Below are 16,736 nucleotides of genomic sequence, written 5' to 3'. Positions count from 1 at the left end.
TGTCACCTTAAATCTACAAATCACGAAGGCGCTGGGCCCTGCAGGCTGCGGTAGCTGATCCCCGTAGGGACTGCTGCTCCTGCGAGTCGTGGCCTTTGTCCTTGTAGATGTGGCTAGGTTAAAAAACGAAAACTTCCAAAGTTGTAGAGTAAGAAAGAGAGCGTCCCTGTACAGGGAAGTTGTCCCCAGGGGAGAATTTGAGGTGTGTATGTTGAGAAAGGAGGTATCCTTTCTCTCTCCACCCATGGCGAATTCAGGTTATCCCCTGCCGGGCGGGGTCCAGAACCAGGGTCTAGAGAAGATTTCTACAAGAAACAGCAAGGAACTTGTCTAGAGAATTATGAGCCAGGGTTCCCGCACTGAATTTTTTAACATTCTTTGGAAACCCAGAGGAAGGCAGGGATGTTTTTCTCATCTGAGGCACAAACAGGAGTGAAAGTGATATCCAGGAAAGAGGGGAAGGCGGCTTCTTCCGAGGCTGAGAATGGGGCTGGGGACGGAGGAGGAGGGGAGTGGGGCTGAGGGTGGTGGGGATGAGAAGAGGCAAAGGCGAAGCGCCCAGGTTCCGGAACCCGGGAGGCGCTGGGGTGCCGAGCCAGCTGCGGCGACCTGGACGCATTCGTAGACCAGACAGATAGGTGGCACTCGAAGCCCAGAAAAAGGCGAAGGCGCCGGCCCCGAGTGGCCTCTGGGACGGCCGCAGCCACCATAAAGCCTGCGGCGAGATTGCGACCGGCGCCAGGTGAGTAATAGGCAGCAAAATCCAGAGAGACTGCGAGCCGTTCATCCCACCCCCACCCCCCGTCCATCAGCGCCACAGGAGTTACTCATTAACATCACCATATACAAATGAGATATACAGGAGATTAAAAAAAAAAAAAAAAAGGAACGCCGGTAGAAGAGGCTGGACACACATCTGAGCAGTGTTCCCATATTGGCGGGGGCGAGGGGAGGAGGTAAGCAAATTTGGACTGAGACAGAAGAAAGAGAGAAAAAAACCATTTCTTCCTTCTTTGAGGCTGAGTTCTTTTTTCCCCAATTCGGGAGAGTGCTCTTGGGCGCAATCAGTCAACTACCACCTTCCCAGATCCGCAGGCACCGCGCGTTGTCTTGTGCCCAGAGCTGACTCCTTTAGGCTGCAGCCGCTGCACGGAAGGCGCGCGCCCCGGAAATCTCCCGGTCCTCGGAGGAGCCCCCACCTCTAAAGGACCCCAAGCCCTGTTTCAGCTCAGGCCCTGACACTCCTGCAGCACCTCCCACCCACACCCCGCACCAACACAAACTCTGGTTATCTTCCCTCCCACCCCCGGAGACCACGCAGAGGAGGCTACAGGGGTCCCCACGTGCCTGGCCAGAGATGGAAGGGGCTTTGCCCCGCTCTCCAAAAGGTCTCGACCTCGATCCCCTCCAAGTACAGGATGAGGAAAGGGAGGGGGCGTCCTCTTGGCTGGTCATTCAAGAGGCCCGAAGGTGACAGGGACGTGGGGCCGGGCTGGCGGGCTCCAGGGGGTGGAGGGTGGGGAGGGAGGCAGCCGCCAGGCAGGCTCCAGCTGGGTCTTCACGTCAGGGCCCCCAGGGCAAGAAAAGGGCTAGGAACTAACCCTCGAACCTTCCCTTGCCGCCTCCGCCCCCCAACAGACACACACCTCGGAGGCGAGGCTGGGGGTCGGGAGACCAAACACTGACAGTGCCTCATCATTTTTTATTGAATGTTTCAAAGATAAAGCGAACTTCAAAAGGCAACTCCCCGAACGGCCTGGAGACTGGCTTGAAGGGGAGACTAGGGGAAGATGTCAGCCTCCCGGGTGACATTTCCCTTGGAGGGAGTGAAACGTGCACCCTGGAATTACCTTTCCCCTCCCAGGGATAAATTCCCTCCTCCCTCGCGTGACACAGCTAAGTTTTCGCGGAGCTGGCCGCGCTTCGCACGCACTACTCGGGAAGGACGGGGCCTCGCAGGGGCGCCTTGGGCGAGCGGGGTTCAATTTGAGGCACCAGGGACTGCCGGGTGTGGGGGGATGCGGAATGGAAAGGCGTTGCGTCTTGTCCACTTCTATAACCTGGAGCGTTGTTGCCTAGCCAAGACCGCTCGGACTGCTGGGGGATTCTGCTGGCCTTCTCCCCCAAGCCAAACACGCGGGTGCAAGGAGGTATTTTTGACTTGGATTCGCCAGCTTGATGTCAAAAGGGAGGGCGAACTTAAAACGAAAAACATTCGTAGTGCTCGAGGTTATTTGTGGTCAGATTCGTGTGGGAAAACCTGACTTAGGGAGCACGTCAGTCTTTTCCCATTAAAACTTAAAAGTATCTGAAATTACTCTTCTTTCTGAATTCTCACCAGGCCCCTTTCCGTCTCCCCGCTTTGCTCCCTAATTTAAAGGAAAAGTAATTTCAGATTGAAGTGGCTCCCTTCGCTCAAGTAAAGGACTTTTGTTTTTAGCTTTGTAACTTGAGTGACATCTCATTTTGGTTCGCTGGGGGCGGTCTTAATTATTTAAAGGCGAAGGGAAGGGGGTAGACGGAGAACCAGAAGAGACCGAAGCCTCCCCCGACTGTCTGCCCTCAGGAAAGGTTCCCAAAGGAAAGCATTTAACACAAGGCCCAAAGATATTTCAATAAAAATTTATTGAAATTTCAGTGATGTTTTAAAGAGAGGGGAAATAAAATACAGAAAACCAAAGAACTCAACAACTATAACACAAAATATACCTTCATGAATTTGTTTTTAAACCATCTCTCAGCACCTGACTTTTGAACTGTGAATATCCCTCTATAGGCACCAATTCAAAACATCATCGATATTGACAACAGTAGTAAATTCCACTTCGTTTTCAGGGAATCAGAGACTAGTAAATACAAACAACGAGAGAAGAATTAGAAAGTCAAACCACAGCCTCTGCCCTCCTCCCTCCCCACAGCAATCTCAGTTATATTTTAAGGAGTTTGAAGTGGAGCTGGAAAGTGGCACGCCTTTCCCAGTTTTTGGCTGAAATAGGAAATAGTACTTTCCCCCACTTTTGGACATTAAAAAGGAAAATAAAAATGTGGCAGACAACTCTTTTGAAAGGGCATTGGTGTTGGTGCAGGAAGTGTGTTTTCTAGTGTTAACAGCAATTCTGTGACCTGGAAATAAAACCAACTAAAGGAAACCGAGAACACAAAACCTGTTGCCATTCTATTTACACAGAGCTATGTACAATGTCAATAAATTAAAGTTTAATTTTCCAAGCATTCATATTCCACCTATTTACAAGAGTTATCAAATAATTACATAAATACTTTGTCTAATAGTCTCACTTCTTTATTTTTTTTTAAAACCTTGTTATTGCATATACAGGAAACAGAAAGAACTGTCAAAGAACGACATGAATCCTGCTACAGAGCTTAGATAAAATAAATTCATGTTATGTGTTTTGCCCACTCCTTTCCTTTAAATCGCCCCCCGCCCTTGGGTCACTGATTTGAGGGCAAAGGATGGGGGAAAGGGCATGGGGGTAGTTGTTTTCTCTCTAAAAGCAAGCGTTCAAAATAAAAACCACAAATACATTACTGTGAAACATGCAAGAAGAGACCTATAGCGGCTCTGAAAACATCACAAGAATATTAAAAGGACACAGATTTCCTTAATACAGACTAAACAAATGGTAGGGACTTCCCTCTCCAAACAAAGCTGCTCAGTAATTTATTGAGAACCGATAATACAAGTCCCTATAAAGTTTTTAATCTGCACAAACAGAATCATGTTAATGTATTCACTTGTCCCGATTTTTTTTGAAAGATTTTATTTGTTTTTGTTTCCACTTGACACAGTGAAGAAAAAAATATATAAATCCGCACTGAGGGAGAAGTCTTTGAACATCTCCCCGCCTGGTGGGCAGAGACCCAGACCAGCCTTGCTGGAAGTTGCTCTGGACATAAATGTTGGAACTCCCACCCCCCAACAGCCCAATGCAACCGACGTTTCTGAGACCCCGGAATCTGATCCAGATCCAGGATGCATAAACCACGCCAAGAAGACAGGGGCTGTCTCTAGCACATTCTCTCGAGGGAGTCCGGGGACATTTCCCAGAGGCAACTGCAAAAGGAAGGGCTAACGCCATGACGGGCCCGTGGTTTATTTTACATCCGACAAAGTGCACGGCAGCCTGGACTGGACTGGAATGAAGAGACGTGTCTGGGAGGGGGTCTACGGGGACGCGCTGCGGGACCTGTCTGGCTTGGCTTCCAAGCCACTGACCAACCGCTGGATGCTCTGCAGTTCGCTGGTGGCCGCCTCCTTCTCTGCGCAGAGTTTGGGCGACAAGGACACGGAGCTGGAGGAGAGCGTGGAGGAGCGGCTGTTGAGTTCAGAGCCCGAGTCCACGGCCACCGAGGCCGGGCTGGCGGCCAGGGCGGTGACTTTGCCGTCCAGGGGCCCCGGTGCCGCTGCCATGGAGGGGAGGGCGGTGGTGAGCAGGCTGCTGCCGTCGGGGACCGGCACCGGGATAGAGTAGGGGCTGTAGCGCAGCCGCGGGCGCATGGTGTTCAGATTGAGGAAGGGGTGGCGGTGCACAGAGCTGGAAGCTGCCGCAGAGGAGGCGGCCGCCGCCGCAGCCATGTACGTGTAAGGGTAAGGGAACAGGCTTCCGAAAGGGGACATGGCCAGGCCCTGGGGTGAGAGGAGACACACAGCGAGTCAGCCGGGTGGGAGGAGCCTACCTCATCCATCTCCTCTCTTCCCCTCCAACACGGGAAAGCCACAAATCCCTGGTGATTTTTTGTGGGGAGGGGGGATGTGGGCGGGGGCAGGAGAGAAGCCAACACTCAGATATCTCTAGGTTCAAATCTTAGCTGTGTCACCCTAGGCCAAGGGACTTTGATTAACTTCCTGTGCCTTAGCTCCCTTATAGGAAGAAAAAACAGAGAAATCATAAGCAATTCACATACTTATTGAGGACTTTGTAGACATTAAGTGAGTGAAAGTGAAATCTCCCCTTAAGGGTTTCTCCTTGTACCTGTTAAATGGGAGTACAGATTCAGTTTACCCCACAAAGGTGACCAAGGGGAAGCCAGGGGACATAAATTTTAAGAATAATTTTTGAAATCGTCTTATTCCCCAGCCCCTATCCTTCCACTCCAATCCTAGAAGTTTCTCAAAAAAAAAAAAAAAAGTGAAGCTCTTAAGCAAAAGAAAACTGGGGGAGGGAAATAAAAGGGCATTTGTTATAACCAGAGACAAAGAAATCGTCCAGCACGATTCACTGGTGTTCCAGGTGAGAAGCCAAGGCAGGTCGCAGGAGTTCAGGAGTGCTCTAAGCTGGGAATTGGCAGAAGCAGCATTTAAAATGCAGGGACCCTGTCCTGGGCCAGTTCTCTGCACCATGCCTTGAGGTGCCCTGAAGGTTCTGTCTGTCCAGGCAGCCCCTGGCGTACCAACCACCTGCCCACCTAGGACAGGATCTCCAGGAGAAGCCAGCAGAGATGGGTGGAATTGAGAAACGCCAGAAGCCAAGCCTTTCCTTAGCTCCCTCCTCCCTGGATAGGGAGGCCAATCTGGCTTCTTGGCGCAGGGAAGGGAGACGAATGTGCTCAGACAAAACAAAAGGCAACAGCATGCAAAGCCTCACGGAACCTTTTCATCAGGTTCAGGGTGTTTCCAGCCACGGAGACTTCCCCCCAGCACAGCTGTCTGAGCCACACACAGGCCTCCAGGCCTGCCCCAGTGCCCGCTTGTCCCTGTCCTCTGACATTTCCCACGTGTGCACAAACTATTAACTCTTTGAGGAATAGGATGGCCTGCTTTGGGTTGGGGATAGGGAGAAGAGCTTCGAGCTGGGAGGAAAGGCTGGAGGAATCAAGACTGAACTCCCACTCAGGAAACAGTCACTTCCCCTCCCCAGGCCTAGAGTCCTGTTTCTGGGGCAGGGTTGGCTATGAGAACACTTAAGAGACATTTCAGCCCTGAAACTAAAATCAAAAGCCCTCAAAGAGGCCCTGGAGTCAGATAGCCTGGGGTTGAATCTCAGCTCCATACCATATACCTGCTGTGTGACATTGGACAAGTGACTCAACATCTCTGGGCGTCTTCCCTTTCATCTGTAAAGTGGAGGTGATAATCGTACCCCTGAAGGGTTGGATCAAATGAGTCAATACAGAGCAAGCACTTAGAAGAATGCCTGGAAGCAAGGGCTGAATCTAGCTGTTACCTTTATACCTATCTACTCCGCAGAAAACAGCCTTTAACTTAGGAAAACTTTTAAATTTTTGGGGGGGTGGCTGGGGAGAATGAAGTCATGATAACTCAGTGAGCTAAGCCTTGAACCTGGGAATAGCTCAGTAAAAATTATTGTTACAGCTACCAGGCCGAAGGGATCGGGTGCGGGTCTGCTGTCGAAGGACAGGGAAACTGGAGGGAAGGTGGAAAGACTGGAGGAGGCAGAAGAAGGATCCTTACCTGAGAAGCCAGGACGTGCTGCTGGAGGTGAAAGGGCAGGGTGGCCGCGGACGCCCCAGACAGTCCCTGCGCTGCGGCGGCAGAGGCCATGGCCGTGGAATCCAGGCCCGAGACGCCGGTGGTGGCCCCGGACACGGTGGCCAGGAGGGGCCCCATGCCGGCGGCCGCCATGCTGGAAAAGGCGCCCCCCATGGCAAACTGGCCGGGGTGCAGGAAGAGCGGATGCCCGTTGAAGAACTGCTGGCCCGCCAGGCCCGGGGCGAAGCCGAGGCCGGGCAGGGGTCCCTGGGCCAAATGCGCGGCGGCCGCGTCCGTCTGCACCGTGAGCGGCGCGAAGGCCTCCTTGCCCGGGAGCGCGCGCGCCTCCTCCACCTTGGCCGGCGCTGCGCCCTCGCGGCCCGGGCTCCTGCGCTCCTCCGCGCCCAGGCTGCGGGTGCTGGATGAGATGGTGGCGGGGCTGTGGCGCGAGTCGGGCGACGCCTTGTCCAGCCGCCTGCTGTCCCGGGGCCGCTCGGCGGCGAAAAGGTGCGCCTTGACTGCGGGGCTGCTCTTGTCACGGCAGGGCTCCTCCGACGTGGTGGTGGAGATCTTGGCTGCGTCGCAGGCCTCGGGGCCGTGCTCCTCTTTGCTCTCAGCCTCAGCGTCGCTCTCACCCTCGCTGGGACATAAATCTACCATATAGGACAAGAAAAAAACCAAGGCAGACGGGCGTTAGCTCCAGTCTGAACCAAGGCCAACTCCAGTTCCCAAGCTGGAACCCCAGCTCGTGGCTTACTGGCTGTGTCATCCCGGGGAAAGCCCCTTAGCCTCTCTGCACCTCAGTGTTCTCATCTGCAAAATGGGGATAATCGTGCCCAACAACTATGCTGGAAAATGCGCTACGCTATTAATGAATGTAAAGTATTTAAACAGAGTTTAACTTCCCCTTAGATGGTCAATCCCCAACTCAGTAACTCTTATTACAATGAATTTTACTTTTTTTTAAAATGGCTTCAGGTTCTCAGGCATTTCCCCATTCGATTGCAAATTAGCTTTTTAAAAGTAAAAGCTAACATTAAAACTCACAGCTGGAACATATTCTAATTACTATCAGTTTTTGTTCAGTGAATGACACAGAGCAGCACCTTCCACAGGTGAATTACTCTGGAAGGATTTGTTTAGTGAGAACCCTGACATCTGAATTGATAATGGCGGAAGCAGACACCTGTCCCTCAACGGGAACACTCGGTTGAAACTTCTGCATTTGCCCCAGTCCCTGCAGACAGAGATGAGTGTCAGGCAGCCCACTCACCACCCAGGGACAATCAGATTCTTTTTTGCTTTCACCACACCCTCTGTGGGTGTTCCACCAGAAGAAAAGAAAAAGGGATCTATTTTATGTTTAAAGCTTAAATGGATTGAAGACATAAAGGACTTGCATTTTATTTCACTAAAAAACAGGTTTCTTCCCGTTGAGAGTGTGTGTGTGTGTCTTTGCAAATAAATAGTGCTTGCTCTTTAAACACAGGAAATCGAGAGGGGATTTGAGCCATCTTGTCCACTCCCCCCTTCCCCAGCTCTACCCCCACCACAGATCCCCAGTGCTCCACCTCCTCTCCCAGGTCAATTGTTGCTCTATAGCTGGATGTTTTCTAGGCCACCTTCCCGGTTCCAGGTGGCAGAGAATCCCTTGCCTTTCCCCCACCCAGTCCAACACATTGTAACCCAGAGTTCAAAGACAGTGAAAAGTCAGCAGTTGGAGCCTCTCTTGGTTGGATAGAATGGGAGGAGAAAGAAACAGAGACAGAGAGAAAAGAGAGAAGTGCTCCAAGCAGGTTTTCAGAGCTGCTCCCTGCCAAGAGGTACTATGCAAACAGACACCCACCTCCCCTCCCCACCTGCCAAATAAGGATCTGGGGAAAAGGCCTTCCTGCTCTCCTTCTTCTGCCTTAGGGGGAAAGAGGGGAGACAAACCTGAGAGCCCTTTTTGAACTCTGGCTCCTGTTTAAGGACTTTTAGAAGGGTTCCAGCTTTTAAAGAGCAAGTGCCTGGCTGGTGCCCCATCCCCCTTCAACTCTTCCAGGCCACGAGGACCTGGAGGCCAGTGATCACAGAGGTGACCAGGCTTACCTTTGAGGTTCGATGTCCCTACAGTGGAGACGGCTGGAGAAGAAGCCTGAGCAAAGCAGTTGAAAGCTGCCTGTTCGCTGGAGGACTCGTCAGAGGTCCCGTTCTCCTTTTTGTGTCTTTCATCAAACACCCTCATGGACTGCAGGGTGAGCTGTTTTCTGTGGCAGAAGCCCACACCCAGGTTACAGAATGTAACATACATTTCCCCTCTTTGTTTTGCCTTACCCTTTCCAGAGCGGCACACACATACCTCACACCCTGCCTGCTGCCCTGGGACAACACTGATTGAAATCTGCTGGCCCCAGGGCAGATAATAGACCCAAGCATCCTTCTTGACCCTCTAACTGGGCTAAAGAGTCTGGCACTGGGTTAGGGAGAATGGAGGGAGGCTTCAGTTGCATTTATTCAAGATGGGTTTCATTAGGAAAAGGCATTTGCTTGGGCTGGAAGAGAAGCTGGATCTAGTCAGAGACAGCTGGACTGCCGGCCTTACAGAGGCAGAACTGGGTGTCCAATCCTGCAAACACAATGCCGTCTGTCCCCAGCACACCCAAACTCCTGGATGGTTGCTAAGATTGGGAGGAAGTGGTTATTTCATGGTGCACTTTACTGTAATCGTTTTACCAATCAATTAATTGGAATAAAAGTCTATTTAGCTGTTAGCAATTGTTTTTTAATGCCCACCCCAAGGGGATAGGACAAAAATTTGGGGGTGATTTTCTGGATTTTAGAACTTCTTAGAAAAGGGGTGGGGAAGGAGAGACCCTCTTTCAAATACTCTGCAGCTGTCTGATTAATGGAAAATGATACATGTCCCCAGGAAGGAGGGAGGGAGCCATGCATCTTTCCAAAGGCCCCAGCTCTGTCTGATGGTGTTTGGAAGACAGGATTGCAAAAACTCCCAAGCATTTTGTCAATGGCATGGTCCTTTCTGGAACCTTAGGTTGAACTTAAATTAATTAGGAATTAATAGTCATCCCTGTGTAATCTATTACCCCTGATGCTTCTCTTCAGAGATAAGGTTGGTGTAGCCTTGTTAATTTCCTTAAAGATAGGGAGGTAGGAAAATGCGTTGTCCTGGGTATACCTACATCAGCAAGTGTGTACCAGTGGGGAAAGTGAATGATCTCTATCCGCTCTTCTCTTCTCAGGAAAAGTGCCTGCACCTCACTTCTAACACTTCAGAGCTGGATCCTAAAACAGCGATTTTTCTAAGCTATCTGAGAAATCAATAATTGTTTCAACTCACCTTTTTTCTCTTCGGCCATTTCCAGTGTCCCGGAAACCTTTTGCAAAAGGGTTGTTGTCTATTTTTAACTGAGTTATCTATTGGAAGAGACAGAAGCAAGACAGAGACATTGGCCTCATTTTGTAGAATGTTTTGAGGGTGCTTTTCCCAACTCAACAAGTCTCCTAGAGATGTGACTGCCAACAGAAGTCATGTAGATATGCCAGGGAAAGGAGATAATGGCAGAAGTCTGAAGAGAACTAACAGAAAAATCAAAGGAAACTATAGCAGGGCTTGTATCTCCTATCTGAGGCCAAACCAGGGATTTGGGGATGAAATTATTCAAAGAAATTCTTTTCTTTGGGCAGTCGACAGCTTGGGTTTAGACATGGAAGTGTTACCAAAGTCATCAAGAGGGAAACCTGTAGATCTTGAAATTATGCTTTCATTTTGATTTTTATACAGTGCAATTAATCATAAAATATTATAGCATACTCTTCACACACACACACACACACACACACACACACACACACACCTTTTCCATGAATCCAATAAATGATTTATGGGGTTTTACTACCCTTGCTTGGGAGTGAGTTTGATTTTTTTTGTTTGGGGGATGGTTTGAGGAAATTACAATATTGACAATTACAGTACTGAATGACCACTGGAAACATTTGTTTTCATTTATGTGCTCTGCCATGGCCATTAGGTGGAGAAGGCCGGTGGCCTTTTTGTCTGATCAAAAATGCTACATTTTATTATTACATTAACAACTTCATTTCGCAAGATTCTGGGTCTAGAGGGAGCATGCATTTTGCACTCTGAGAAAAATGCCATAGTATGTAATCTTTCAAATCCCCTCCCCTTGGTTGGGGGGACGAAGTTATATACACAGAGTTCCTCAGAGGTAGAAAAGTCTCCTAGGGGCCCCTTGGTTGGATTCATGTTCTTGGAATAAATTGCTTTATCTAAGACTTCGGGTTTCACAGGAAAAGGAGATCATGATGTTTCAGTACTCAGACTGAAGAAATTTGGCTGGAACGTCCCCATCATTAGTCCACAGAAGACCCAAGGACAGTGACAATGACAGTGAGTTCAAAATGAAGTGTGTTGTCAGGTAAAATGGACTCTCCTTGAAGTCCAGGATTGCAGAGCAGGGGTCTTCAGTCCCTCCTCCCATCCCCAGAACTGTCTGCTAACAGCCAATCGGGGAACTGGTGAATCAACAGCAAGGGTCACTTCTTCTGTGCCCATGTCCCTCAGGCCACCATAACTCTAGATATCAGGTGCTTTCCCGCTTGGGGATCCTTCTGATCTCCAGCTTCAGGCCCAAGGGGGGAAACAAAATTCAAATGAAGTGGTGACTGGCCACCTCAACTCAAAAGCCTCAGACAACTGGATTAGTATGACCCTGTGATCAGGGTAGGTTTTTCCAACCACGTGCATGCATGCACACACATGCACACACATACACACACACACATCATAAAAAACACAGCAGCATAAAAGGTAATAAAAACCAGACCAGCTACTCAGGATTTCTGGCCAAGGGAGAAAAGCTGGTCTCTACTAGGATTCTCCTCCCAGGATCCCCAATGGCTTTTGCCTTAAATTTTTAGCTGGTTCCTTTTGAATGTGACTTCTTGATCCTTCTTTCTTAAGGGGAAGAAGATGAACCTTAAAACAGACAGGACGAAGCCGGAGGGGTGGAGGAGTGAGTAGCATCAATGTCAGCGGATACAAGGTGCTTCTCTGTGGCAAAATTAGTTTGGCATTTTTTTGCTCAGCATTGCTCCTACCTAGTCAAGGTGTTTTTCTGTCTCTTTAAGGTGCCAGCGTCCTTTCCTCCAAATGCTCGACAAATCACAAAAGAAAACTCAAGACTCTCATCTCGACTGGCTGGTAACTTTCTCATCCTGACTCAAAGCAGCTTTTAAAGCAAAGGCAAAATATCACCATTGAAAAAGAAAGCCCCCTGGGTTTACCTTATCATTCTGGTATGCGGTCACAGCAATGAATTCAGTTTCGGGGAACAAGTATGTCCGAAATGTACTATAAGGGAGTTTCAAGATGTCATTGGCTCTTACAATGTGGAACCGGGGCTGGTATTTGTGCATGGAGTTCAGTATAGTCTGCAGGGGCAGGGAAGAGGAGACACAAGTAAAACAAGGATTTAGCAGGACAAACGGGATCTTAGGACCCCTGCCAGGCTGAAATCTTCCCCACCCGCAGGGTACCACGCTTGTACCGAGCCCACCTCCTTGGAGTACCTCCTGGGTACATTTCGCTCCACAGATGTTATCTTCTGGAGAATCCAAATTGCTCCTCAGTTGCCAAAGGGTCCCCCCCCACCCTCACCATCTAAGGATCATTCGTACCTTGAACCCTAGCCTACCTGAGTACCAAAACTATAATTCCCCTGCCACGTAGCGTGATCACTTGGGAAGGCCAAAGTCTTAAAAGATAGAGAAAAACATGCATTTTAATTTACAAAATGATTCAGTACTTTAAGCGCCCACTAATTGACGAGCCCAATCCACTTAAAGCCCTGAAAGGCTGAACTCTAGAGAGGAATATTTATGCCTTAATCAAATCAAGGGCTTCAAATGCAATTCCTGTCCGCTGAAGACATTTCCGCGCCATTCGCTTCTTCCTGGGCCTAATCTTTCTGCTTACTCCTTGCTTATCACTGTTTATTTTATTGAAATGTTGGGGAGGGGTAGGAAAAGGGGCAAAAGGTCCTTTGCCTGACTTCTAGAAGCAATCCAAGTTTTCTAAGTTTCTAAGCACTCTCTCACTGAACCCATGCACACACTCCCAACACAAAAACCATTTTTTACTGAAGATCTAAGCCTCATTTCAGGTAAGCCTGACTCCTACCTAAGCCCAATTCTTTTTTTTTAGTAAAAGAAAATGAGGTTTTTAAAAAACATATTCACACCATTTAACCAACAGAGGCAAGGCTCCGAAACTTAAACTCTCCCAAGAAATAATGTCGCTGGTTTCAAAACAGAAGTATGATATTTGAAAACAAAACAAATCCTTTATGAATACATAGCCTTGAAATGGATTTTAGCTCTTACAAAATGGTTTTTAACTTCACTCTCAGGTCAGGCATTTGCCGAAGAGCTGGAACTGCTATAGAACAGGAGCCGGTAAGTTTTCCTGCCCCATTTCTTTTAGAACGCCAGGCCTTCCATTATCCGGAGAGAAACACCCTGAATCCTTTTTCCCAACGAGGACAAGACTGCTATGCTTAGGGAGAAGGAAAAGAGAAGTCTGGGCTGAAACCAAAGAGGGGAAGCACTGCTCTTGAACGAGTGAAGGAGAACATTTCACCGAAGGGAGCAATGAAACTTACAAATCCATGTTTGTCCGAAATGTTGTTGGTGAGTTTCAGTTTGTGGAAAGTGACGACTTTGGACATCCACTGTTCCCCGGTAGCTGGGCTATCTGGGTGAATGTACATCCTCTTTGGCATTTCAGGGTCGGCCTTACCAGCCACCATCCACCGAGAATTGTGAAATTTATAACGACAGTCATCAGCAGCTATAATATCCATCAATAAAATATATTTGGCTTTTTTATCTAGCCCAGAACATCTCACTTTAAATGGAGGAAACATTCGCCTATAAAAGGAAAGAATAGAAAAGAAAAAAGGAAGCTAAACCACTCATAATCTTGGGTTTGATTTTCTATGTATAGTACAATACTGAAACCAATTTTAAGACTTTCCACTGACTGATGAGCTTGTATGTTTCAGAGTGAGGCCACTGGCTGCAAAATCATTTTCTTCCACAACTCATGTATTAAAATAGTCTCAATTTCTCCATATTGAGATGCCCCAAGGTTCAAAACAAATGCATTGTAACATTGCCTTTCGCTACATTGTCTAATAATTTCTTCAATTTTTTTTTCTTTGTGTGACTTTACAGATTGCCCTCCTGATAGCAAATTCTTGCCCATGTCTTTTTCTGTGGGTATCTAGTTCTAAACAGGTTGGGGTAAGATTTTAGTAAAGCGCGGTCAGTCAAGGCTAGAATTTTCTTCCACCCATTCATGAGAAAATGTTAAACTTATCAAGGAAATGAACGTGAATTTGCGCCCCTCCCCGCTGCAGAATAGCAATCCCGCTGTGGGCGAAGTGAAACTGGACTTCAGTGAGTTCGCAGAATGAATTTTGCAGATTTCGGTGCACTCCCTGGCCTGATAACCTATCTGCCCATGGAGCTGCTAACACATTCCCCCACTCCTTAGGCCAGTCCAAAACTGCAAGAATGTGCCGCCACATTGCTGTTAATTTCACAGAAGTGCTGGCATTCTGTAGTCTTGACTTAAAAGGAAGCACCTCGCTGGAAAACCAACTAAATGTCTTGTGGATTTGAGGTGGATTTTATGCCAAACTTTGGCCTCATTTAGCTTGGAAGCAGACAGAAAGCTGAAGATATCATGAAGGGGATTTTATTTTTATCCTTCCAACCTTATGCCTTTACAGGCTTCAATGCTATTTAAAAAAATCAGTGCTGTTAAATGATGGTTGCAGGATCTTCTCTTCCAGGCAGGTTTTGGTCAGGCAAGGACCTTTAAACATGATATAAAATATAGTTGATAATCTTCACACATTAAAAAATCAAGTGTGTCTCCTCACTGGCTCCTTAAGTCTGCAAACATAATCTTAAATTATGCAAAATTGCCTGCTGAACTCGCCCTTGGGTTACAGACACGTGAAGTGGTGTGGGCAAACAAACCAAAATGCCCTTCGATTTCTCTCTGATCCAGGGCAGCAGCAGGCCCCTTTAGACCCAGAGGCTAGACTGGAGGGCAGAAAGGGCCAGGGACTGGTGTCAGGCCTCCTGCTACCCACACAAAAGGAAAGGGCTTTAAGCTTTTCTCTCTGAGAACAAAATAAAACAGACAACACAACATCAACAAAGAAATAAGGATGTTCCAGGAGGGTTTAAAGAGTGAATTTCTTGCAGTAGAGTGTTTTTTCTTTTTCTTTTCTTTTTTTTTTTTTTTTTTTTTAACTCCCTGCAGGATGTCTGGGCTCCACTGAAAAATTCTTTGTCTGTTCCGGAGGGAACCCAGGATGCAGACCAAATGTAGGACCCACGCAGATGCCCAGGTAAGTTGAAATTTCCTGCCACTGGGGCATTGCCTGGAAGTCTGTGCACACATTGCTAGGGGAACTAACTTTTCGTCCAAGCCGTAATAACCAACCTACCGACTGTTCTGGGAGCAGAGAGATAAAGGGAGGAAAAAACTCTCCAACAACTTGGGGAAGGAGGCCCCCACGGCTTGCTTACCTTCCCGACTTGGTAATGACCATCTCGGTGCCCCGTTTATGAAACTGATCCCAAAGTTCTTTAGCCTCCAGGTGCACCTTGGGGTCGTCCTCCACCTCCTCTTCGGGTTCCATGGTCTTCAAAGGCCTCAGATGCGCCTGGGGCCCCAGGGAGGAGAACGGGATGCCGGTCTCGGCCGCCCCCACCAATTGATCCATGATCGGCTTGGCCAGGGCGCCCGGCAGCGAGAGCGCCGCCGCGCCGTTGGGAGGCAGCGTCAGCGCGGGGAAGAACGGCGGCTGGTGACCCAGCACCGCGCTCATGGCGAAGTCCGGCGCCCGGTGAGGTAGGAACGGATGGTAGGCCATGCTTGTCCCAGGAATGACCGGATCTCTCATGGAGAGGCTCATCCACTCCAGGCGGGGCGCTGGGCTCCAGCCGGGGACAAGTCCGCAGCTGCTGTGTTTTGTTTTGTTTTTCTTTTTCTTTTTTTTTTTTTGTTTAACAGCAGCACATAGTTCAAAAGGGGGGAAAAAGAAGAAAAAAGAAAGGAAAAATAAAAGGAGGCAGAAATCACAACTAACGCACTTCAAAGGGGGTAGGGCAAGTGTCTTTCGGGGAAGGGGACGACGATTTTAAAGACGGCAAGGCGAAAAAACAGGAAACATATTCGCACGGGTGACCGTCCTTGTGCCTCGCGTTTTTAAAAAGCCGCTCCTGAAAGTCGGTTTCAGAAGCGAGAGGAGCGAGCAGGGTCTCAACTCGCGCCCGAGCCCAGCCGCTGAGTTCGAAATAGACACTCCAGCCCTGAGTCCCAGGAGTCTCTCTCCAGCCCCTAGGTCCTTTGTTGCAAATGTGAAAGGTTCTCCTACAAGACTTTTTACCTTTTCTTTTTCTTCTTCCCCCGCCCCCTAGCTCTCTTCCTCTCCCTCTTTCTCGCTGGTGGCGTCTGCAGCAGTGCTAGACCCGGCTTTAGCAGGGAGCGAGAGAGCGGAAAAAGTCTCTCTCCTCGGAAAAAAAAAAAAAAAAATCTGATTCAAACCCCCTTCTACCAGCGCTATCAAAACTTGAACTGCAAACTGGCTTCCGTCCGCCCTCCTCCTCCTTCCTCTGCTCCGAGCCTCCGGAGGGTGTCTCAGTTTCAATCCAAATCTTGCTGTGTTCTTCTCCCGTGCCTCTCTCTCTTCCTTGTCCTAAAACGTGAGCGAATTCGCTTCCTAAATCTGTGTCCAGGCGCGCAGGGCAGGGAGGATTTAGAGGGGGAAAAAATGGAACGGAGGGAGAGAGAGAGAGAGGGAGAGAGGGAGAGGGAGAGAGAGACGGAGTCGGAGAGGGAGGGAGGGAGCGAGGGAGGGAGCGAGAGAGAGCGAGAGCTCCTCGCCACCCTCCTCCGCCTCTAGAATTCGCCGGGCGTCTGCTCGGCGGCTCTAGAAGGTCGGGCTGTGCTGTGGGCTGCGGGGAGCCGGAGGCCTCTTGATTGGCTCTTTGACGCTTTCGGACCAATTGTGTTGCTGCATAGGCGTGGTTTTCACAGGTCGAGTGCTGGGGGATAGAGCTGAGTTATAAAAAGAAGGTGTCGGAAACTGTAACGTCGCCCCGCCGCATCGGTACTACTGCCTGTCCTGTGAATGTCAACATGATCAGAGGGAGGGCGGGAGCCACTGGGGAGCGCGCGCGC

The 16,736-nt window shown here is 49.1% G+C and overlaps 1 protein-coding gene across 2 annotated transcripts; it reads right to left on the bottom strand.

Annotated features, from left to right (window-relative positions):
• Positions 1-2,606: 2,606 nt before the first annotated feature.
• On the bottom strand, positions 2,607-16,534 carry TBX3 (T-box transcription factor 3). 2 transcript variants are annotated; one of them, XM_012469009.2, is made up of 8 exons: positions 15,080-16,534; positions 13,135-13,402; positions 12,169-12,228; positions 11,759-11,905; positions 9,792-9,868; positions 8,543-8,700; positions 6,434-7,104; positions 2,607-4,648 (listed from the first exon to the last, which is right to left on the bottom strand). In XM_012469009.2, the coding sequence occupies exons 1-8, from the start codon at positions 15,466-15,468 to the stop codon at positions 4,187-4,189; spliced, it is 2,232 nt and encodes a 743-aa protein (XP_012324432.2). In that variant the 5' UTR covers positions 15,469-16,534; the 3' UTR covers positions 2,607-4,186. The 2 variants fall into 2 exon arrangements, with proteins under 2 accessions (XP_012324432.2, XP_012324433.2); XM_012469010.2 differs by lacking the exon at positions 12,169-12,228 and having other exon boundaries at positions 15,080-16,532.
• Between the last annotated feature and the right edge of the window lie 202 nt (positions 16,535-16,736).

The sequence above is a fragment of the Aotus nancymaae genome, unplaced genomic scaffold (assembly GCF_030222135.1).
Source record: "Aotus nancymaae isolate 86718 unplaced genomic scaffold, 86718_ANA_hifiasm-v0.15.2.pri h1tg000021l, whole genome shotgun sequence".
Classification (NCBI taxonomy): domain Eukaryota; kingdom Metazoa; phylum Chordata; class Mammalia; order Primates; family Aotidae; genus Aotus; species Aotus nancymaae.
The sequence above is the reverse complement of the archived record's forward strand: the minus strand, read 5'-3'. Positions and strand labels throughout refer to the sequence as shown.